The 22,501-nt window shown below is 44.3% G+C and overlaps 3 protein-coding genes across 5 annotated transcripts; 2 read left to right on the plus strand and 1 right to left on the minus strand.

Annotated features, from left to right (window-relative positions):
- Window positions 1–59: 59 nt before the first annotated feature.
- Window positions 60–4,242, plus strand: zp3d.2 (zona pellucida glycoprotein 3d tandem duplicate 2). Of its 2 annotated transcripts, XM_056601859.1 has the most exons (8): window positions 60–589; window positions 674–789; window positions 880–983; window positions 1,070–1,247; window positions 1,649–1,748; window positions 2,024–2,112; window positions 2,449–2,522; window positions 2,689–4,242. In XM_056601859.1, the coding sequence occupies exons 1-8, from the start codon at window positions 125–127 to the stop codon at window positions 4,161–4,163; spliced, it is 2,601 nt and encodes an 866-aa protein (XP_056457834.1). In that variant the 5' UTR covers window positions 60–124; the 3' UTR covers window positions 4,164–4,242. The 2 variants fall into 2 exon arrangements, with proteins under 2 accessions (XP_056457834.1, XP_056457835.1); XM_056601860.1 differs by lacking the exons at window positions 60–589; window positions 674–789; window positions 880–983 and adding an exon at window positions 794–879.
- On the minus strand, window positions 4,044–20,129 carry fli1rs (Fli-1 proto-oncogene, ETS transcription factor-related sequence). Of its 2 annotated transcripts, XM_056601861.1 has the most exons (11): window positions 20,055–20,129; window positions 16,670–16,837; window positions 11,160–11,356; window positions 10,664–10,815; window positions 10,008–10,211; window positions 9,418–9,501; window positions 8,877–8,948; window positions 7,309–7,365; window positions 6,948–6,995; window positions 6,416–6,490; window positions 4,044–5,823 (listed from the first exon to the last, which is right to left on the minus strand). In XM_056601861.1, the coding sequence occupies exons 2-11, from the start codon at window positions 16,685–16,687 to the stop codon at window positions 5,303–5,305; spliced, it is 1,428 nt and encodes a 475-aa protein (XP_056457836.1). In that variant the 5' UTR covers window positions 16,688–16,837; window positions 20,055–20,129; the 3' UTR covers window positions 4,044–5,302. The 2 variants fall into 2 exon arrangements, with proteins under 2 accessions (XP_056457836.1, XP_056457837.1); XM_056601862.1 differs by lacking the exon at window positions 6,416–6,490 and having other exon boundaries at window positions 4,045–5,823; window positions 20,055–20,118.
- etsrp (ETS1-related protein) lies at window positions 18,469–22,486 on the plus strand. The gene is made up of 7 exons (XM_056601864.1): window positions 18,469–18,522; window positions 18,786–18,864; window positions 19,848–19,949; window positions 20,029–20,229; window positions 20,620–20,889; window positions 21,460–21,578; window positions 21,701–22,486. Exons 1-7 carry the CDS (start codon window positions 18,472–18,474, stop codon window positions 21,968–21,970), a joined length of 1,092 nt encoding a protein of 363 aa, XP_056457839.1. The 5' UTR covers window positions 18,469–18,471; the 3' UTR covers window positions 21,971–22,486.
- Window positions 22,487–22,501: the final 15 nt, after the last annotated feature.

Consider the following 22,501-nt stretch of genomic DNA (forward strand, 5'->3'; position numbering starts at 1 on the left):
TTCTGCGCGCGCATTTGCCGTGTTGATAAACAAATAATCGCCCTATAAATGAGACCATTGACGTCAGCAAGTCCTGCGTGCTTGATCGTAGGCTACCTGAGCGCAACATACCTGTCCATGTGCTATGGCGGGGTCTGCTATTATTCTGAAGGTTGCTACGATTTTGATATGTTTTTTATCCGCTGGAACAACGGAAACATCCAGAAGGTCTAGGAGGAGCTCCGGTGATCAGATCCTACCCAGTTCCTACCTCCACCTGCCCGACATGCTTCATTCCAGAAACCCGCTGCTCCCAACGGAATATTTCTCACCATCACGCGGCACCGGCTCCGAGCCGCTTCCCTCCCGGGTCCGAGATCTTCTCCTTCCGGTTACTCCGACGCCAGCCTCGCCCGCCTCAGCACTCGAGCCCGGCAGCATTAACACGCGCTGTGATGGGGACAAGATGGACGTGCAGGTCCACAAAAGTGTCTTGGGTTGGGGTGGATCAGCGTCGCATCTCTCCGTCGGTACTTGTCGACCTACCGGATCTACTGGACAGTTTATCTATTTTGAGATTAGATTCAACCAGTGTCGAACTGTCCGGATGGTAATTAAGATTTCCACTCGCTGAGATAAATTTTTAGGACAGATTTTCTCTGAATTTTTAACTTGATTGTATTTCCTGAACCAGGTGATCAATAACGGGTTGGTTTATTCCAACACGCTTCGCTACGACCCGCCGCCCCCCCCGGGTCCGATAAGAAGAGTCGTGCCGTTCACCCTGCCAGTTTCCTGTCAATACGACCGGTAAGAAGACTTCGTGAATGTATCAGTACTAGATGAAAAAGTTTTAAGAACCACGTCCGTCCAAAAGCTGAACCACTATGTCCGTTCTAGGTACCACTACTCTTATAAAATAGGTTACATCCCGAAGATTGAGACGCAAGGGGTGTTAAAACCAATAACCAGCAGGGAGGACTTCACCCTGACCCCTCGGAACGGTGTCTTGAGTTTAACTACTAACACATGGAGCCTACCATGTAAACAGCAAATTAATTAACTGGTTACATTTATTGGGTGTGTCTAGCCAGGTGGAAAAGACTATCCCCGTGGGAGCGCACCCATGTCCTGGGGAAGCCGATCTTCTTCGAGGTGTCGACTCGGAGCCTGGCTCCAGGCAGACGGCTGTTCGTCGAGAGCTGTTTCGCCACCCAGGGAACCTCGACCACCTCCACGCCCAGGCTCTCCATCGTTAACAATTTCGGGTATTTTGTCCATGCAACTTTACATCTTAAACAGGCTGATGGCAAGATTTAAGCATTCTAGTTTGAGTGTAAGTCATTAGTCTTCTATAGTTAGTTAAATGCTCTGAGTATAGCTGTTATGGTTCACTCGTTGTGAGGCATTTTAAGATGGCTCCCATTTCTGACCTATCAGGGCATCTATCCATTCAATCACAGGCTGAAATCTCAATGTTGAAGAAACGTTTGGAGCAGAGAGGGAATGGATATTTTTTAGAGGGTGGCTCATCTTCAAAACCTTGTTTGTTTCTCTCGGCCTTTACAACTCTAAATCATACCTACAGCACCTTTTTTTAATTGTACACAACTTAAACAGTCTGCCCCCAGTCCCATGGATGGGATAATGGAAGTTGTTGATTCCATAGGTGTATGGTCAAACAGATCGGTCGTTCCAGATTCATTCCCTCCAGTAAGAAGAGGGTGAGGTTCATTGTGGACGCCTTCCTGTTCAATGCTACAGTCCAGGTGAGAACACCGTTAGCCAGGGGAGAACACCGTTAGCCAGATCATCTGTCAAATACAATGGGACCTGGAGAATGGATGTTTTTAAAGAATGATATGGAAATTTGTGTACGCTGGTTGTTAAGCCTTGGTTTCGGTGAAGGACTTGGTGTGGGTGTAGGACTTGGTGTAGGACTTGGTGTATACGTTAATCCTAGTTGTGAGTCAGCTTTATTTCACGCTGTTTAGTTGTAATGTATCCCGGTTGTTGTAAGGCGCTCCTTTTTGTCCCCTCCCAGCCCCTCTACATGCACTGTGCCATGTCAACAGCTGACTCCACAGCGACCCCTACAGCCAAGGCCTGTACCTACGACTATGCAAAGAAACAGTACGCTCCACGCGGATGTAGTTTATTAACCATTTTACAGGGAGGCCAAAAGCCAGCTACAGTCATTCATGTTTTTGTTTCCATTATTGTAGTACTGTGTCAGTTTTATATGTGCGGTAACATAGTAAATGAGGGAGGGGGATATATTTGTCAAGAGCTAAAATTTGGATTTTGTTGATTTTTGGTTTGTCCTGGCCCCAAATCAAGTGCTCTGGGTTGAATCGACTGTACAGGAATCCATCACAGCATGACATCATATCCCACAGAGTCCATTTAATTCAGGATGTGTTTAAAGGTTACGAAGCGCAAAGGGTTAGAAGGTTTCTTTGTCCTCAGGTGGAGGGAGGTGTCCGGTCAGGAGTCTGTGTGTTCCTGCTGTGCGACCAGCTGTAGCTCCGCCCCCTCATCAGGTGGCTTACCTGTGACCAAGTTACTACTCTAGTGATTTCATGTATTTTGTACATGTATGGATTTTGGCTGTTATATGTTACTGTTTCCTAGAGTGAAGGATTACAATATAACCGGGTTTACCCCGGCAGCACAACCTCAGAAGTGACACAAGACTCTGAATTCCAGACGTGATGGTAAGGAGCAAATCCTGGACGATGGAGCATAGAGGAAAACCTTCTGCCGATCCCAAGAAGAACATCAACGTGGCCGCAGCTACCACCATGACGCCGAAAACAGTCAAGATGTTGAGCAAATTTAGAACTCTCCAACAAAATGGCGCTGGAGTCAGTCCTGTGGATGTATATGCCAGGGAGTGGCAAGAGAAAGCTCTGAGGGGTTTGGGTGGCGTAAAGGAGGTTCTTAATGGTTCTGGTGGTGTCAAGGAGGTTCTGAGGGGTTCGGGTAGAGTCAAGGAGGTTCTGAGGGGTTTTGGTGGCGTCAAGGAGGTTCCGAAGGGTTCTGCTAGAGTCAAAGAGGTTCTGAGGGGTTCTGCTAGAGTCAAGGAGGTTCTAAGGGGTTCCGGTGGTACTAGGGAGGTTCTGAGGGGTTCTGGTGGCATCAAGGAGGTACCGAAGGGTTCTGCTAGAGTCAAAGAGGTTCTGAGGGGTTCTGTTAGAGTCAAGGAGGTTCTGAGGGGTTCCGGTGGTACCAAGGAGGTTCTGAGGGGTTCCGGTGGCGCCAAGGAGGTTTGGACGGGTTCCGGTGGCGCCAAGGAGGTTCTGAAGGGTTCTGCTAGAGTCAAGAAGATTCTGAAGGGTTCCGGTGGTGGCAAGGAGGTTCTGAGGGGTTCCGGTGGTGCCAAGGAGGTTCTGAGGGGTTCCGGTGGTGCCAAGGAGGTTCGGACGGGTTCTGGTGACCCCAAGGCGGTTCTGAAGGGTTCTGCTAGAGTCAAGAAGGTTCTGAAGGGTTCCGTTGGGGCCAAGGAGGTTCTGAGGGGTTCCGGTGGCGCCAAGGCGGTTCTGACGGGTTCTGGTGGCGCCAAGGCGGTTCTGAAGGGTTCCGTTGGTGCCAAGGAGGTTCTGAGGGGTTCCGTTGGCGCCAAGGAGGTTCTGATGGGTTCCGGTGGTACCAAGGAGGTTCTGAGGGGTTCTGGTGGCGCCAAGGAGGTTTTGACGGGTTCCGGTGGTGGCAAGGAGGTTCTGAAGGGTTCTGCTAGAGTCAAGAAGGTTCTGAAGGGTTTGGGTGGTTCCAAGGAGGTTCTGAGGGGTTCCGTTGGCGCCAAGGAGGTTCTGAGGGGTTCCGGCGGTACCAAGGAGGTTCTGAGGGGTTCCGGCGGTACCAAGGAGGTTCTGAGGGGTTCCGGTGGTACCAAGGAGCATTGGACGGGTTCCGTTGGTGCCAAGGAGGTTCTGAAGGGTACGGGTTGGTCCAAGGAGGTTCTGAGGGGTTTGGGTGGCGCCAAGGAGGTGCCGGGTCCCAAGACGTTAAGGGAGGGTCTGAAGGGTTCTGAGGGGGGTTTGAACGTATTTAGTGGAAAGAAGGAAGCTGTTAAAGGTTCTGGGGCAGATGGAAAGGTCGTTAAGGAGTCTGAGGATGTTCTAGAGCATGTTGGTGTTGAACCGCACAGAATATTTGAAACTTTCTTTGGTTTTGACAAATAAAACTAAGAATTGTAATTGTTGCCTTTCGTTTTATTTGTTGCTCTCTGGCATTAAAGTGGCATGCCTTGTCTTGTGCAGAAGAGGGTGCTGCAATATGGGTCACTTCATTTTATATCAGGACCTCTTACACGTTTTAACCTTGGGACCCAAAACATAATTTCAACCACACTCAGGAAACTAGGATCACCAATTCCGGTGTGCTCTGTGCATCGTCTGGATCATGACCCTGTCTTTTTTTTTATCCCAACCCATGGTTTAAGAAACACTACACTTAATGATCTCTAGTGTACAATAAGCATGTTGCGTACTAAATAATCTCCCTCTTCTCCACTAAAGGAGAGACAAGTTGTATACTACAGTATCTTATTCCATAATCTCGTAATAGTAAAACGTGTTGAATTCATGGATTTGACGGTGTAAAAAGTGAATAAGGGCTTGCTCAGTCTTTTCAATATTGAATAGATTATTTTGAGACAATGCAGTAAAGGTATAATCTTTATTGGGTTTATGCCTAAAAATGTTTTACTAAATTGTATGAAACATTCTGTACAACGAAATCTTTACAAAATCCAGGAAGGTGAATATAAAAAGAAGCACTCCCATTATAAGCAGTCTTTACAAGTTATAACTGTCAAAAGGAAAGGAAAAAACACAATTATCACTGTCATTTTACTACTAGTAGGCTACTTATATGACAGGTACGCCACAGCTCAGGAGAACCTGCGGTACGATTGATCTCAACTCGTTCATTCTTCGTATTCTCATTAAAAATACATTTACATGAAACCATAGCGTCGGTTCTCCAAAACCTTCATTTCAGGGGATCCCTCCGGTCGGATGCATTCTGGATGGTTGTGTCTATGGGCTGGACCAGTGGTTCACTAAACTTTTCATCTCGGGGACCCAAAAGACCATTTAAGTGTATCCGTGGGACCCAACCAGCGAACACTCAGAGAACTCGGGAGTATACCCGATTTGGTGACCTTTGTACTCAAAAGAGTTTTCGGAGTGGTCTATGCGTTGTCAAGCCGCAAACCACTTCCGACTCGGATCACGACCCATTTTGGGTCCCAACCCCACAGTTTAAGAAATTCAGGGTCTAAGTTGGGTTCTGGACCTTAAAGGGCCAGGGTTCGATCTCAGTAGTAAGAACTGAGGTGGGGGTGGGTGGGGGGGTGGCGTGGCATGGCTGTCCCGGTGTACAAGGGGCTGTTGGGGGAGTTCCAGTAGGGCGTGCCAGGGAAGTAACTTCCCGGAGACACGGGCATTGGTGCTGGATGGGCAGCCATGAAGTTGAGTTTTGGCTGGTGGCTGTGGTACGGCTGAGCGTACGACATGTCTGTCTGGTACTTTCCCATACCACCCTCCGCCGAGTGGTTCTGGTGGGCCTGGGAGATGCCGTGGAAGTCAAACTTGTAGGCGTAGCGCTTGCCGTGCACCTTGGTCATGATGTTCTTGTCGTAGTAGTAGCGCAGCGCGCGGCTCAGCTTGTCATAGTTCATGTTGGGTTTGCTCTTGCGCTCGCCCCAGCGCTTGGCCACCTCGTCCGGGTCGGTCATCTTGAACTCCCCGTTGGTTCCCTCCCAGGTGATGATGTTGGCGTTGTTGCTGTCCGACAGCAGCTCCAGCAGGAACTGCCACAGCTGGATCTGTCCTGAGCCTGTCACAGCAAAACACTCTTGACATTTAGTATAACGGTAGTTATCAGGTTATGCGTTGACCAATATACGGTTGATTCAATACTGTCTACCTTGGTTTCGGATTCCTTTCTCTGCACCATTTCGAAAACTTTGAAAACTGGTCTAGGAGTGTTCAACGTTTTTATAGTAACTCCATTATGGTTTACATTTACTTTTGGATGAAAGCATCCCAATGATGTTAATCGTCCATGTTTAATGCATTCAAATGTACATCATTTAATAGATTGTAAAACAGTGATGTTCCAAAGTAAGCATGAATGTTTATCCAAAGGCTTGAGTTCACTCCCATAAGGTAAACTTTAAATCCACTCCTACTTCTCCACTGAGGTTCACAGGTCTTTTTCAAGAGTAATTTCCCTTCAAAGCCAGTGCTGTGATTCACAAAATGTTGTTTTTGTTTGAAGACAATTTAAAGTGTTTAAAAGGTCATTTCTGTCTGGTGGAAGGGACATGGAGCACAATTTTTTACGTTAGGGGTCTGCCCTAGGGTTAAGGGCAGGTTTTGGGGGAGGGGTCAGGGTTAGGGACTATGGAAGCTTCTAGAAAACGTACCCCCAGGCCTGTGAGTCCTGGGGTCGGGGAGCCTGGAAGAGGAGGTGGGGTTGGTGGAGGAGACCAGGGCTTCTTCTGGGAGGAGGAGGAACCAGACAGACCAGTTATCCTGACTGAAGCCTCCGGGCCAAACTCTCCTCAATTTGTTCGCCGTCTCGTAGGTTTTGCCAAATCAAAGCACGTAGGCACCAATTTTGTACTTGTACTTTGATGCTGGGCTATTGCCAGCATTGAACAAGCAGCCAGGATTGCGAGGCCAATTCTAACGTAGGTTAAAGCTCTCCTGGATAAGCGAGTGGTTAGGTTAGGCTTATTCTTACCTGGGTTAGCTACTAGGTTGGCTAATTTTAACCCTGGGTTAAGTAGCCATTAGGCTAATTTATGGCTAATGTTTACCTAGTTGTTGTTTACCTGAGTTAGCTAGTGGTTAAGCACTAATTGCAAGGATGATGCTAACCTGGGTTAGCTAGTCGTTTTGTTAATGTAGGTTCATGTATTTCTGGGTTAACTCGTGTGCTAAGCTAATGCTTACCTGGGTTGGCTAATCGACTGCTGATTGGTCCTAATGTCTGGTACGGGTCTGGTAATGGAAAGAAAAAAAATCATTAGTAATCCTTTTAGCTGTGGAGCTCTACCTCGTACATGTTAAGGATAACAGAACAATATGTTTATTCCTCGGGTTGTAGGTCAGGACTAGGGGGCCAAAGACCAGTCTGTATGGGTCCTCAGGAGGTCGTACGGCAGGAGGGAGGTCGTAGGTCATCTAGGAGGAGGGGTTTTTTTTTTGTAGGTCACTATGGTCGGTTGTTGTTCAGTTAGGAGGTTGGAGGCGAGTTAGAAGGTCGCACGTCTTTGCTAAGATGGGTGATTAGTCGGTGCTGGGGGTGTCTTACCCTGGGTCATCCTGGGGGCTGGTTCTCGGCTGCTGTGCTGATGGTCCAGCGGAGGAGCTGGGGTTAGAGGGCAAAGGTCAGGGACATCATTAGTATTTCTATTCTTATTTCTATTATTATTATTATTATTATTATTGACAAAGTAGTTACAGTTTTGTTATCAATATCATTATTATGATTACCAATTGAAAAACCAGAACAGTACTTTATCGGGTGGGATAAAATTACCTCGAGATTAATTTCGGCGGAGGACAAAACACGGGTAAGATACCAAATCATACCGTTAAAGGAGAGAGGGGGCGCTTCCCTATCTGATAGATTATTATAGAGGCGCTTAAATTCGTCCACTTGTTGGCTGGTGTACCCCAGATTAGAGATCGAGATGGAAAGAGATAGAGCTCGATGGGAAAGAAATGACCAGTTAACTCATTAGATGGAGATCAATCATTAACCTATCTTATTGGGATCTTTCAGATCCCAAATAATAACCCCTGGATAACAATCTCGCTTAAGATATGGAATGAAACAATCAAAAGATACCATCTAAAAGCCATGGTTTGCCTACAAACAGGATTTTAAGCACTGTAAACATGACTAAATTGTTTAGGAACTGGAACCTAAGCGGCCTTACTGCATATTGCATATTGTCTTAAGCTTTCATCACCTCATGGACAATTTTAATCTTAATAGTCAAGACCTCTTTAGATATTTGCAAATCAGAGACTATACAAGCAAGACATTTCCAAAAGCTCAAGTTCCAGTGATTCCAGATCACTGGAATTTTCCGGAGGGCCTATAAGGATGCCCCCTATCGAAAGGTGATCTCCTAATTGAATTTTGCTCTTTAAGATCTGAAAGAAATACCATAACTTAAATATTAAGACAAGGTGGGAAGCAGAGGGAGGTTTCACAATTACACTGGAAGAAATGGAAGTGGAAGAAGTGTCCAGGGCGTACTGGAGACAGAGGAAAATCTATTTCAGTTTCAAAATAATGTATCTGGGAGATCTGAAAGAGCTTTGTTTAGCAAATCCTGATAAATACTTGTAGAGGGTTTTGTTAGTGGCATGCAAAAGGGCTATAACCAGGAAATGGCTTAAGAAAGACACACCAACCAATAAAGAGTGGATTTACTTGGTCTATACTATATTAACAATGGAAAGGATCACATTTCAATTGAGAACTCGAGGAAATTGGGTCAAAATGGCTTTCATATGTGTCAACGTTACACTCCGACTAATGTATCACTCAGTTCAATATCATTTTTCTGTTAAAAAGCAGGGTTGTTACATGTAAGATACAAATCTGTGGGTGATATGTATAGGTTTAGTTAAATATACAATATACATCAATCAGCATGTACAAGAGTGGTCTTATACTTATGTGTGTATAGTTGGTCTATATATAAAAATTAAGTTTCTGACTTGTGCCTTGCATTAGAAATGGATCCTCTCCCTAATGTTACTTTTTATGTTTTTTTATTTTTTTATTTGAGGTTTATCAGACTTATGTACCACCTTTGTTAATGTTCTGTAAAAGAAAACTCAATGGATTATTATAAAGACTACCTTTTGGGGCAGCCGCCATCGGGTTGTTCTGCCAGCTGCCTCGACCTCGACTTATCTCGTCAAAACTGTTTTCTGTACAAACCAAAAAAATCAACACCAAAAACCAAATCAAAAACACAAACTTCACATTTCATAGAGGAGGTTATGGAGGTAGGATGTAGGACTCTGTAAAGAAGCTGAGATATCAGCAATTTGTGTCCGATCGTCTCCTGCTAGCCTCTGCATCCTGTGTGGTGCAGCTGTTTCCTGTCTGAGGGTGGCTGTTGAGTTGTAGACTCGTTTGTTCTGAGTAACACAGCCTTGAAATATATGAGCCGGTTTCGTACAGCGAGGAGTTATTGAGGCAGTAGCGAGCTCCACGTTGTGTTAGTACCATTAGTATCACCACTTATGGTGATCCTATGAACTTCTACTGAATACCGTACAATGTATTCGCCAGCGAATGGCATTGAGAGAGGACATGAAAAACCTTAGTTTTTCATGTAATAAAACGTTAGTTGTTTGGGTGGGGGGGGGGGGTTAGAGGGTCAGAGGAGTGTACCTGCTTTGATCTGGACCCGCGTCTGCTGGGGAGTGGGGGTGGTGGGGTTGGTGGCAGCAGAGGTGTAGGAGAAGGTTGGACTACCTGCAGGAACACAGTTACCATGGTAGCAGTTACCATCACACTGGAGACAAATGGAGGCCGAAGGGCGGACCTGTGTGTTTAGTTTGCCATTCATTATAAACTCGAGACAAGACAAGACATTTCCATACCAAGTGATATATGAATGTGTTTATGAAACAAAATCATGCTTTTCTGGTAAGCCCGCCCACTTTAAGGTGGCCGACATAAACTCATATCTGGGGCCAACAAGACAGCACCCAAAATGTTCTGGTCCTGCTCACTAACGGGGCCGAAAGGAGAACCATCCCGCCTCATCCTAGTTCAGGTGTCCGAGTGGTTACCTGATTAAACTAGAAAAGAGTTGCGTCAACGGCGTCGATCTTCCCACAACCGCAATACTGTAACGACTAAGAAAGCAACGCCTTGTACCTCACTGCCCTAAGCCCTGAACACGGGTGGGCCTGTCTCTGGTTCTAGCTGCACCTTGGCTCACGGTGAACCAGCATGAGCGTGGGCCGCGGTCTTACTCTGTCTGAGGTAGTTGAGGTGGGACAGCAGGATGTCGGCGTTGTAGGCTGACGTGAGGCGCATCATGTCCTCCTTGCTCATCTTGCAGAGGTCCTTCCCGTCCAGCGCGTGGAACACGAGCACGTCCAGGTGCTCCAGGACGTACTCCTTGATGGCCCAGTCCAGCCACTGGCGCACGTGGTCCTGGCTCCACACCTCCGGGTCTGAAACACACGGCGAAGCTGGGGCGTCACGTCGGTGGCAATGGCAGGTTAGGGTGCGTCGGTGAGAGAGGTTAGCAGGGTGTGGTTAAGAGCCTCCTTCAGTAAGTTAAAAGTGGCATGTTACACCACCAGGTGTGAGTGTGATTAGCCGTTACAAGCCGTTTAAAAAATCGGCCTCTTCTGACATCACAAGTGGGCGTGTCCACCTAGATGTATGGCGGAGAGATGGGCAACGTTTGCTAAAGTCCACTACGAAGGCAGGTAGACTGATCTATCCAGCATTCATCTAGGTTGACACGCCCACTTGTGATATCAGAAGAGGCCGGTTTTTCAAAACGGCTTGTAACGGCTAATCACACTCACACCCGGTGGTATAATATGTCAACTTAAGGAGCATCAGTAGGTCTTTGAATGGAGAAGTTTGAATGTCAGAAGTGAGCCAGGCTGCTGACCTGCGGGGACGATGACTCGTTTCTCCTCCGTGGTGATTGGAGGAGGAGGCGCCGGGTCCGGATAGGACGCCTGATAGCCCACCTGGCCGCTGTCGGCGGCGCTGCTGTGTCTGGAGCGTTTGGTCACGCTGCAGTCCACCGGGGAAGCCCGACTGCAACGCAAACGGCGCCGTCAAACCCCCGTCTAACGCTCCAACTCACACTCTGAGCACAGCCAAAATGGGGCTCCTTTCGTTATCCCCAATGCCGTTGGGCCAAGAGTTCTCTGTGGGTTTCTGTGAGCGGACAGGCCACAACCCATCTCCAACTGGATCATGACTGATTTTGGATACCAACCTATAGTTAGAGAATCAAGTGGCCTGCAAGGTTCTGAGTTCGAATCCCTAAAGTCTGAGGTGCACCCGGCCTCCACCTGCTCTGCGTTAACATTTGAACGGTGCTGTACGCCGGCTTGGATGAGCCTCCCAGGTGTAACCGGATTCGGCGGGTGACTCACCTGCTTCCGTTCACCTGTTCGACCCGCCTGCTGCTGCTCTGGGTGACGGCGCCGGACCACTCGGGGGGCTCTGTGTGCTCGGGGCTGGGCTTGGTCTGGCTAAAGGCAGACGCCATGTCAGTCTTCAGTTGCATGATGGGCGCTGAGTATGGGTTCTCGAAGATGGACTGGTCGTCACTCACCACCGACAGGGCTTCCTGTTCACAACAGCACAGGGGAGTGGCTGGTCAGCGCGGGGCGGCCAGGCGGCGGTACCGAAGGTCATTTTTGGTAGATAGCATTATTAGAGGTTTGATTCGGTAGTAAGGGTCGTAAAAAGGGGTTGGTTTGGTTAGTTTTAATAGTAGATACACTGAGAGCTTGATTTAAAAAAATACCTTCAGATAACTATTTTGTGTGTGTGTGTGTGTGTGTGTGTGTGTGTGTGTGTGTGTGTGTGTGTGTGTGTGTGTGTGTGTGTGGTGTGTGTGTGTGTGTGTGTGTGTGTGTGTGTGTGTGTGTGTGTGTGTGTGTGTGCGTGTGTTTGGGGGTGGGTGTTACCAGGGTGTGTTAGTTGTGTGTGTGTGGGTGTGTGTGTAATGGGGGGGGGTTGTTTTTTTCAAGTGTATTGTCTTTGGTCCTTGGACGTCAGTACAGAGATTTCTGAGGACCTACAGGAAACCAGGCCCATGTGTTCAGAAACCTTTTGGCACCGACCAACGGGGAGGAAATAGGGGGGGGGGGGAATCGTTTAAAGCTGGAAAACAACCCTGCGACCTGGGAGGCCATTTTAGATGAATTCATGACTCCAACGTCGACATTTCCCTCCCTTGTGTGTGAAGCACAAAGCAGTACCATGTACGACCTACAGGGGTAGAGTTGGGACTCCTTGAAGCAGCTCTCGCTAGTGAAACATATCAGACCTCTTACTTATGAGATGTTGCCAGTTTTTCTGATACTTTTTTCAGATCAAATGCTCTGATTTTCGTTCTTCCAAATAAAGGAAATTAAAATCAATACTTGGGCTGGTTTTGTATTGTGTTTTGTCGTCGTTGTTGTCTATCTGTCTCTCACTCTTCTCACTCTCTTTCTCTAATAGTGTTTCATCTTGTCTCTTGACCACGCCTGCTCACCATGGAAGTGAAACTGAACTGCCTGTCACTGCCTGACTGGTTGACTGACTGGCTGGCTGACTGACTGCAATCAGCAACTCTGAAATGTTTCAGCAATTCTGAAACGTTTTCTTGTCGCCTTTGGTGCTCACAACCACAAACACATACTATCTCTCTCTCTCTCTCTCTCTCTCTCTCTCTCTCTCTCTCTCTCTCTCTCTCTCTCTCTCTCTCTCTCTCTCTCTCTCTCTCTCTCTCTCTTGCTCTCTCTTGCTCTCTCTCTCTCTCTCTCTCTCTTGCTGTCTCCTCTCTCTCTATCTCTCTCCCTCTCTCTACACAAACACTCTCTCCATTGCGCCCTATCTCTCTCTTGAGCCACAACTGACTTCCTGTTTAATTCAAAGTTGAAAACATGAAAACTTTCAGAACATTCTGGTTTATATCCATCATATATGTATAACTATGTACCTTTAAAGAGTATGCTAGATATAAGAAACCATACAGTTTAAAATATATGTCAAAATATGTATCAACTTGATCATAAACTCGATATTTCAGGATGTATTACAGCGTAACAAACACTATGGAATGGATATAATCTAACTTGTATCGGTTGCATCAGTAAAAGAGCTTCATTCGAGTTTGTCACATTTGAACATAAAGTTTAGGCTTCTGGTGAAAGCCTTACGTCAGTCTCAAAGAGCGTCCACACCCTAACCTCCATAACCTATACCCCTTAGTCTCCTTCCCTCTAACTCTCCAACCCTACACCCAAACCATCAAACCCTAAAGCAGGCAGCATACTTCATAAGAAGTTGATTGTATTTTGACTGGCTGAGAGCAAAGACAAACTTATTTAATTCTCAATGCGGTCTGCTTTGGTGATTTGAAATTCCATGGAGACTGCAAAACAAATCTGAATGTGGAAATTAAGCTTAACAATACAGTATGCTTAACAACTATGCTTATATACAACTATGCTAATATATTGTCTGTGTGTTTGTAGACATACTACAATCGTGTTATGATTGTTTTGAATAAGCAACTGCTCTGAAAACATTGATAATAAATGTAATTCAAAGTGATTCAAAGTGTTTTCCCCTCAGGCGAACTGGTGCTAGGCTACTGTTACTCTAAAGTCAAAGGAGGCCGCAAACAGAGGCCAACGCTAGCACAGCGAACACTTCTGCACACACAATAATGAATTTCGAATCAAACAAATGGTAGGAATCTTGTTAACACAAGCAAACGCCAGGTATCTTACAGGTATCCCTCTAACCCAACACTCTCTAATCCTCTAACCCAACACTCTTTAACTCCGTTACCCAAAACTCTCTAACCTTCAAACCTAACACTCTGACCCTCATACCCAACACTCTCTAATCCTCTAACCCAAATCTTTCTAAGCCTCTACCCCAACAAGCTCTTATCATCTCCCCCAGCGCTCTCTAACCTGTGAAACAAGCACTCTCTAACCCTCTAACCCAACACCCTTTCACCCCGTGACCCCACACTCTGACCCTCTACCTCAACAGTTTCACAGTTAACTCTTTCTGCCCGAGTTTATGTTTGCTGCTTAGGCACTCTAGAAACTTGATTGGTTGAAACAAATAAAAATGAATAGATGAAAGAAAAGGTCATGCCGTATTCAACCTTGTCTGACATACTTCAGAAATAAATGTTAAGTTGTTTAAATAGATTACGGATTCATATGAAACTATTTCCCTTTCCTGCTGTTTTATATATATGTATAGAAAAAATATATATCTTTTTTTATTATTATTATTATTATTTATGCATATATTTTGGGGACTACTAGGCTACTTAGTTGTGTGTCTTAAGGATGAAATGTATAGTATTTACAGTAGCTCAGCTTACAAAAACCTGGACATATCTGTATCTGTAATAAATCACTATTGATAAGCATATGGTACATATCTGTACCATATGTACAGATATGTCCAGCTTACGATAATCTTTAGTCAGGGCATATCGATAGTGATTTCAATAATGTCACCATAAAATCACATCCAATAACTGATATATTCTTTGAATAAAAAATGCTGGAAAGCCCTTTGTTTACAAGAATCTTACTATGGACCCTCCCTAAACTCCTACCACTCCCACCACCCAGCAAGCCTACTCTAGTTTGTGTCACATGGCAGCACAGCCAGTGGAGAGCGGACAGAACGTTATTTGTTATTTCTTTAAGTCTCGCCTGCTAACTGGGAGGGGCTCATTCATACGTTAGACTTCTTTTAGTTTAGAAAATTATTTTTCTTCGTTCAGTTTGACTTTTTTTTGTGTTCAATACTATGGATCTCCTGAACTGATTTATTTAAAAAAATAAATTTAGCTGGAAATAAACTCACTGATTATGTGTTATTGTCAGATGAAATATAAATAGTGACATTGCATTATTATCTTAATGATCTTGAATATGATAAATAATTAAGTATTATATTCATTTAAGATGTTGGTTGGTTCTTGTCTTTTCTGGCTCTTAACACACAAACAACAACACCGTATGCACCGAAGGAGGACGATGTGTTGGTGTGTATTACTGAAGTGTGAGTCGGGTGTGTGTGTTCTGGTCCAGAGCGGAAGTTTGTGCGGAAGTGTTTTGGTTTGAGACCGGAAGCCTGCGGAGGAAAGATAACGGCACCTGACGTGCTCGTGTTGGCAACTATAATTTATTCTTTAAATAACTCTTTTCCTTTTAATATCTGAGCCTCTTATATTGAGTCTGTTAATCTCGTATAATAACTTAAATAACTGAATTAAAACCATAAATGAAGATACTCTTGAAACATATATTTGAATAACTTTGAATAAAATAATATATAATATACCCTACTAATATACCCTACTCTTTTAGTCTTATACAAAGAATATTCGAACAATTACCTTCTAAATAAACGGGCTGTTTTAATAGATTAAATAACTATCCAATTACTATCCATTACTCTTTAAATAACGTCATTCTTAGACGTTACTCTTTCATAGCTCAAGTTCAAATTAATATATTTTTAAACTCATATCATAACTTTACTCTTATAATAACTTTACTATTTGATTAACTTTACTCTCATAATAATAATAAATACTCATTATAACTTAACTCATAATAACCACTTATTTAATAACCTTACCCTTATACATTTTTAGAAAACAAAGTAAGTAAATAGCCTAATACAAAAACAAAGAAAGCTTCTTATAAACGAATGCAATAGGTATTTGGATTCATATCGGTTTCTTTTTGACAGAAATCTCTAATATGTATAATAACTCCTCCTGATTAGGCCTTAATCAGGTGCACGCGCGCGCGGAAAATCATAATGCACCCACCAAACCACAGACACACACACACACGCACACGCTCACAAACACATCCTCACTGTTACTCTTATCCTTTATTTAAAAAGGGTAGAATTAAATTCACTCGACGCGCGTCAAAACCATCGTGAACAAGAGGCTCGTAAAAGCAAAGAAAAATAAATAAATAGGCCTAAAAATTGATTGAATAATGAACGGAGCAGGAAACTTCTCCGAGTGGTCCTATGTGGTTCACTGTAGAACAATGTAAATACGTTTATAGTTTACTTCCCTAAATTATTTCGTAATCATTCGCTTGTTAAAACAATTGTAAACGAAAAAGGCCAGAGTGCTAAAACTCCGCTATATGCATTAGACCTGTCTCTGTCTATTCCCCTTATCCTCATTACCTAGGTAACTTTAAAGAAAGACATAGCCTATTTGCTACTAAACAACTTTAGTTATGGACAGTTCGTTCCACCTATTTGTAAATCCGAAAGCGTTATTTCCGTAACGAATGTTAAGCGATTCTTCTGACTCTAGCGGATGAATGTTTCTTAATAATAGTTGAGTTGAGCGTAAAAAGGCCTACCACCACACAGTCCCCCTCCTCCCGTCCACCAGAGCCGCTCCCTTGGCAACCGGGGGCAGCAGACACCTGCTGCACACCCCGGCATAATGTTCGTTATTATCCGTGCTTCACAAAAAAAACATGAAGTCTTCTGATCTGTAATTCTCCCGCCGCTCTGTGAGTTTCCATTGATAATGTGATCTTTGGGGTGTGATCACACCAAATAACGAATAGTGATAGCTGCTGGTAATGAAATAGGCCTAATGAGGTTCTTGATGAATAATACTCAGGACAATAAGTGAGACGTGCTGTTGTCCTCCGGCTGTGAGCAGCTCTCAGACGTGTGGTGTTTAGTTGTGTTATTCTAGAGCCGACATACAACCACGAACGGGAAGGAAGAGGAAACTTGGTAGCAGAAGGAAAGAGCGGGCTCGCCTCTCAGAGCTGTGGGTGGAAAAGCAGATTAAAGAGTTGCGAGACGCCACGGCTCCCGGAGGCTGCGGGTTTGAATCCCGGCGGGCCAGTGCACCTACCTTTATGGTGCAGTCCATGGGAGCGCGGTGTAGGTCCTTCTCATCCAGGAGCTCGAGCTGCTCGGGTCTCTTCGTTACGCGGCCTCGGCTTCTGCACGCTCGAGCCTCTGGCACACAGCATCGCGCGCACAGCCAGAGGACCGGATGGAGTCATTTTTTCTCTCGCGTCTAAATTGGGAAGTGAAGTCACTTGTAACTTTGTTCCTCCTCGAGACGCTTTCACATGCTGGGGAAAAGTCTCTCCAATTTTTGGATTATGACTGATAAGTCATATTTATATCATAACCTTTATTATATAAAATAGTTGAGGGTAGTTTTTGAGGCTCACGTTTTCGATTGAATGGATGAAACTCAAACTTCCCCGTGTTACACTTCAGTCGTCCTAACGGTGATAATCAGTTCTGATTCTGAGAATCAGAACTGAGAATTCTGAGAATCATTCGTTTAGGATGACCTGTGTGTATTTATTTGCAATTATTTAAGACTTAAATGTCATGGCGTAAAATGAAAATACAACTTCCAAATTTCATCAAGAGTTGGAGTATGAATGTTGATGTAGGCCTAGTAGGCTAAATTCACATTTGACATTAAAGTATCAAATATTGGCCCTGTGGCTAGGCCACTCACCTATACCAAGATATAGGCCTATAAACCAGGTAGCCTACAGGCCTCGTAGACGTATTTCAGTCATCGGTTTATATGCGTTAGCCAATATGCACAATGCATGGCAGACAGTCGTGGAACGAAATAAAGTGTGCATTCAGTTTTTATATGAATTGATTCATTATGAATGTGTTTATAATCAATGTATCCATCATTAGTTCATCTTGTAAACCGACTCTCCAAGCTCCGTGTCTTCGGCTCGGGCCCCAAAGGCCCCCGTCACGACTCTCCGCTCCACGCACGACTCCGCGCCCTCGCATTCCTCCAGATGTTTAACAGCGCGTGTTTAGACAGCAGCTTATCTTGCCCGGACACGCACTCCGTGATTTCAGAATTGTGCACTAAGTACTTTTTAAGGGCCATTGTTTGGTCGACTGGCTTCTAAAGATATACTCCCCTCGCCCCCCCCGGCCCCTCCCATTCAACTCCCCCCACTGCAGGGTCCCCGCACCCGCCATCCAGGGGCCAAATCTGATCTCTGCCCCCGCCCGCTCCGTGATTTTAATTGTTCATATCACCTTCGTTTCCTATTTTGATCTCTGTCAGCCTATTGACCTTATCCGCTTTAGCTATTAGATGATTGTTGAATGTTTTACTAATTAGTATAGGTGCACTCAAATAAGATAGTCATATATCCAATAGGCCTAACAATAACCTTTCACAAACCGGCATATAGCCCAGTTTATGTCCTATAGGCTAGACGATGAAGTAATAGGCTATCAGCAATATTCTATATCCGAGATTAATTGTTAAATTATATAATATATATCTATGCCTGTACATTTATATATATATTGTTTCCTATTGATAGGCCTACATTTACGCTATATTATATAAACTTAGTTAATATAGGCCGCTTCGGAACTTCTGGCCAATGAGCAGAGGCTGTTTATGGGCCTACTCCATGACAAAGTATCGTTATTCCATTCCATCGTTATATTCGTCGTGGCGGATCGATTACTTTGTAATGAAATGTTTTTGTTTTATGAATGAGAGTAAGGTTGGTCGTGAGTTGCGCTGACGTCACGCCCTATTAACCACAGCTCCTAGGGCTGTGGTCACGACGCGGCCACGCCCCCCGGAGCTCGCGCTCTTTATAATGGAGTGACCGCTGCAAAGCTGAGAGTTGAGAAAACATCATGCATACCCAGAGAGACGAAAACACCGGGAGTAAAGACGTCAAAGTGAAGGTAAGACTCTTTTTATATGTACTTATATATGATTGCATGTAGGCCTATATAGCCCTATATTTATAGTTCTAACTCTTATCTAAGAAATAGGCTAGATTGTTGTGCTTTGAACTGTTAGTTACATTAATGAAACATTACACTTCATTATTATGTTTAAGTTAAAAAGGTAAGCCTATTATTATTATCATTATTATTTGACTATTGTGATTATTGTTATTATTTGACCATATAATAATACTAATCTAACCCTGGATAATTCCCAGATGGACTATCAGTCTGGATATTATTCAGATGAACTTAGGGTTCAGGAGGTTCCAGCCTCCTTCGACTTCATATCATACGGTGAGTTTAAAATCAGTACAATATCTTTGATTACGAATCAAATTATGGGTTACAAATTCTAATTGTCTAATTGATCATATAGTTAGCTAATATTATAAGGTATTGATTTGATATGACTTGCTTTCATGGTCAAGTTTAAACTCATTCTAATATTAGTCTTTAACCATGCCTGTAGTAGTTGGGACCAGCATTCATAACTGCTGTAACTACAAGGCCTTTCTACAGGGCCAGCATGCTTATCTAGGATTTGAATGATAACCTTTGAATAATATGATAATGTAGCACTAAATACTATACGAAACAAGGACCAGCATGCTGACTTAAAGAACTAGCATGCTAACCTGACATTTTTTTTCGATTAATGACCAGTTGTGCATGACGACCTTAGTGATGACCAGTTTCCTCTGAGACCGAGGAAGTGAACAGGAAACAGAATCATCACATCAGTCAGAATGGGCAGACCATCAGACCTTGAAACACACTCTATGTCTGGGGGTCTGTCTGTCTCTCTGCCTCTGTCTCTATGCCTGTCTGCCTGTTTATTTGTCTGCCTGTATCTGTTTTTCTGCCGCTGTGTGTGTGTGCTCTAATCCCTTCCTCCAGACTTCCTCCTCCAACAGATTTAGAGCCCCCCACCCCACACACACTCTCTCTCTCTCTGCTGATTGTTACTCTGTTTTTTCCTGTCAACATTCGAGTGTTGAGTGGAAGTCTTCATTAACTCTCATCCTCCATCTTGCTTCCATGATGAACTGTCTCTCTGACTCCCGCCCGGTTACCATCCTTGACAACCTGTCTCTCTGTCTGACCCCCAAAACCGTTAACACGAATCCCTGTCTCTCTGACACCCATATGGTTACCATGACGTCCTGTCACTCTCTCCCTCGCTTTATGACCCCCAAATTGGTAACCATGACGATCTGTTTCTCTGACTCCCAGCATGTTACCGTGACAACCTGTCTCTCTCTCTCTCTGTACCCCAGACGGTTACCAAGATGACCTGTCTCTCCAGTTGGACAGTAAAATGGCCCCGGCCCCCACCTACCTGCAGCCCTACAGACCATCTGACCTGTACCTCCACAAAGGTAACCAACACCCCACGCACACTACAAACTTCACACACTAAACACACTGTGTATTAAGTGTGTGTCCTACTTCCTCCAGGCAGCCTCCTCGACCTCGACACATACCCAGAATTCAACTGGGTCTCCTCGTACCCCAATGGTGAGCTGGACCCTCCGTCAGACCTCCAGGTCTCCAGCCCGGCGTTCTCTGGCCTGCTGCCTCAACACGGTGCCCCGAGCCCAGCTGCAGAGCCAAGCAACAGCCCCTTCCTGCCGGGAGCACCAGGGAACACTCTACTAAGTAGGAATGACCTTTTCATCCGCAAAGAATTACTGCAAATACATCATCTCCAACGCAGGAGTTATCAAACGCTTTGATCCTGTGAGGAAAAAGACTGTTTGACCGAAGGACCCATTGACACAAAGAAAACTCAAGCACACTGTAATTGTGGATCCGGTAGTTTAAACGAAAGGATCTGTGTGTTGTCAGGCCTCCAACTGGATCACAATCCATTTTGAGTCCCGGGTCGTAGTTTAGGAATTGCTGCAATAACGTTCCCACTGGAAGTACAAATATGGGATGATAAATGAAGACGCTATATTGAATAATAGTTTAAGTATTATTCTATCAGTGATACAGCTTATTATATATTTATAGTTAAGTTTTTTCTAATAAGTGAATCAATTTCAGTTCCAGACGACAGTGAGCAGAGATACTCGCACCGAGCCGATCTTTACGACACCCAGAACCAGCCCTTCTTCTGGGCCGACTACCAGCCGCTCCAAGCCACTTCCTGTCCATTCCAAGCCCCTTCCTGTCCGCTCCAAGCAACTTCCTGTCCGCTCGATGCAGGGCCCAGGGAGCAGCACTGCCTCCGTGTGGCCAAACGCAAAAACACACAAAACACACACTTGCAGGGGGCCGACCGAGACAGACATGTGGGGATGTCAGCCTATCCTGGTGAGACACACACACACACACACACACACACACACACACACACACACACACACACACACACACACACACACACACACACACACACACACACACACACACACACACACACACACACACACACGCACACGCACATAGCAGTCAGTCTTATCCTCAGCAACACTAATATAAAACTTATATTAAAAAAAAAAAATATATATATAGGCCGATATAATAATAATAATAATAATAATAATAATACATTTAATTTAGAGGTGCCTTTCAAGACACCCAAGGTCACCTTACAGAGCATATAGTCATCATAAATAAAAGACATTGTGGAAAAAATAAAAAAAATAAAATAAACATAAAAAATTAAAAATAAATAAAACAAAAACAAGATGTATATATGTTTATAATGTGTGTGTATATATATATATATATATATATATATATATATATGTTTATAATGTGTGTGTATATATATATATATATATATATATATATATATATATATATATATATATATATATATATATATATGCATATATATGAAGGGAGGGTTTACGTTATTGATGTGGTATTGACCTCCAGGCTCGGGACCCATCCAGCTGTGGCAGTTCCTCCTGGAGCTGCTGCTGGACTCAGCGTGCCGCAGCTTCATCACTTGGACCGGCGACGGGTGGGAGTTCAAGATGTCTGACCCCTCAGAGGTATACCACAAACAAACACGCATACAAACACATGCCATAGTGATTGCCAGGATGGTTTATCAACCAACAGACCCAAGGTTGGGTGAGTTCCAGAGCATGACGTGTTCATTGTGTGTTGTCAGGTGGCTAAGCGATGGGGCCAGTGTAAGAACAAGCCCAAGATGAACTATGAGAAGCTGAGCCGCGGCCTGCGCTACTACTACCATAAGAACATCATCCACAAGACGGCGGGGAAGCGCTACGTCTACCGCTTCGTCTGTGACGTGCAAGGCATGCTGGGTAAAACAGCGCAGGAGGTGTTGGAAAGTTTGAACGTTGTGCCGGCGGCGTCGTGGCAACATGAGGCGGAGTCAACATCAGAGCATAGCAACCAAACATATGGCTCACAATAGGGGGCGCTGCCGGACTGTCGTTTCTACACGAGAGACACGACCAGCAGATATATCTGCCCTGCTCCAACACGACTCCAATTAAAGTAGTGCAGAGTAAAGTTTACTTTAATACTGCAACATAAAGTCTAGTCTACTTTAAATTGCAACATAAAGTTTCCTTTAATACTTAAAAAATAAAGTTGATCTTAATACGGTTACATAAGTTGACTTTAATATTGCAACATAAAGTTTACTTTAATAGGCCTACTGCCACATAAAGTGTACTGTAAGTACTTGGCTAGGATGGTCAGTACAGCATCTGTATTTGTAATTTATGTTCATATGTTTTCTAGTTGCAACTATCTACCTCAATGAGTAGCCTAAACACCTTCATGTAAAGAATAATGTGTAATTTGTTGTGTAAATAAATTAATAAATAAGTAATGTTTCTTCTCTTCAAAGTTATTTCGTCATATTTTGCAATTTCCGTTCTTGCAACTATAATACAAATGAAATAGTTGACCTGTGTGTTGCTTTACCTCTGTCATCAGG

The sequence above is a fragment of the Gadus chalcogrammus genome, chromosome 11, assembly GCF_026213295.1.
Source record: "Gadus chalcogrammus isolate NIFS_2021 chromosome 11, NIFS_Gcha_1.0, whole genome shotgun sequence".
In the NCBI taxonomy this organism is placed as follows: Eukaryota; Metazoa; Chordata; class Actinopteri; order Gadiformes; family Gadidae; genus Gadus; species Gadus chalcogrammus.

What these genes read in the sequence shown, in the direction of transcription:
- zp3d.2 (XM_056601859.1), top strand. Translation starts at nt 125, where the DNA reads ATGGCGGGGTCTGCTATTATTCTGAAGGTTGCTACGATTTTGATATGT. An exon ending in CACCCTGACCCCTCGGAACG is followed by an intron (nt 984 to 1,069) that starts GTGTCTTGAGTT and finishes GGGTGTGTCTAG; the next exon opens with CCAGGTGGAAAAGACTATCC. An exon ending in TGTTCAATGCTACAGTCCAG is followed by an intron (nt 1,749 to 2,023) that starts GTGAGAACACCG and finishes GTCCCCTCCCAG; the next exon opens with CCCCTCTACATGCACTGTGC.
- etsrp (XM_056601864.1), top strand. Translation starts at nt 18,472, where the DNA reads ATGCATACCCAGAGAGACGAAAACACCGGGAGTAAAGACGTCAAAGTG. An exon ending in GTAAAGACGTCAAAGTGAAG is followed by an intron (nt 18,523 to 18,785) that starts GTAAGACTCTTT and finishes GATAATTCCCAG; the next exon opens with ATGGACTATCAGTCTGGATA. An exon ending in ACCAGGGAACACTCTACTAA is followed by an intron (nt 20,230 to 20,619) that starts GTAGGAATGACC and finishes AATCAATTTCAG; the next exon opens with TTCCAGACGACAGTGAGCAG.
- fli1rs (XM_056601861.1), bottom strand. An exon ending in GCGGGTCCAGATCAAAGCAG is followed by an intron (nt 8,949 to 9,417) that starts GTACACTCCTCT and finishes TGGTTTGTACAG; the next exon opens with AAAACAGTTTTGACGAGATA. An exon ending in AGCCCCCAGGATGACCCAGG is followed by an intron (nt 6,996 to 7,308) that starts GTAAGACACCCC and finishes TTCCATTACCAG; the next exon opens with ACCCGTACCAGACATTAGGA.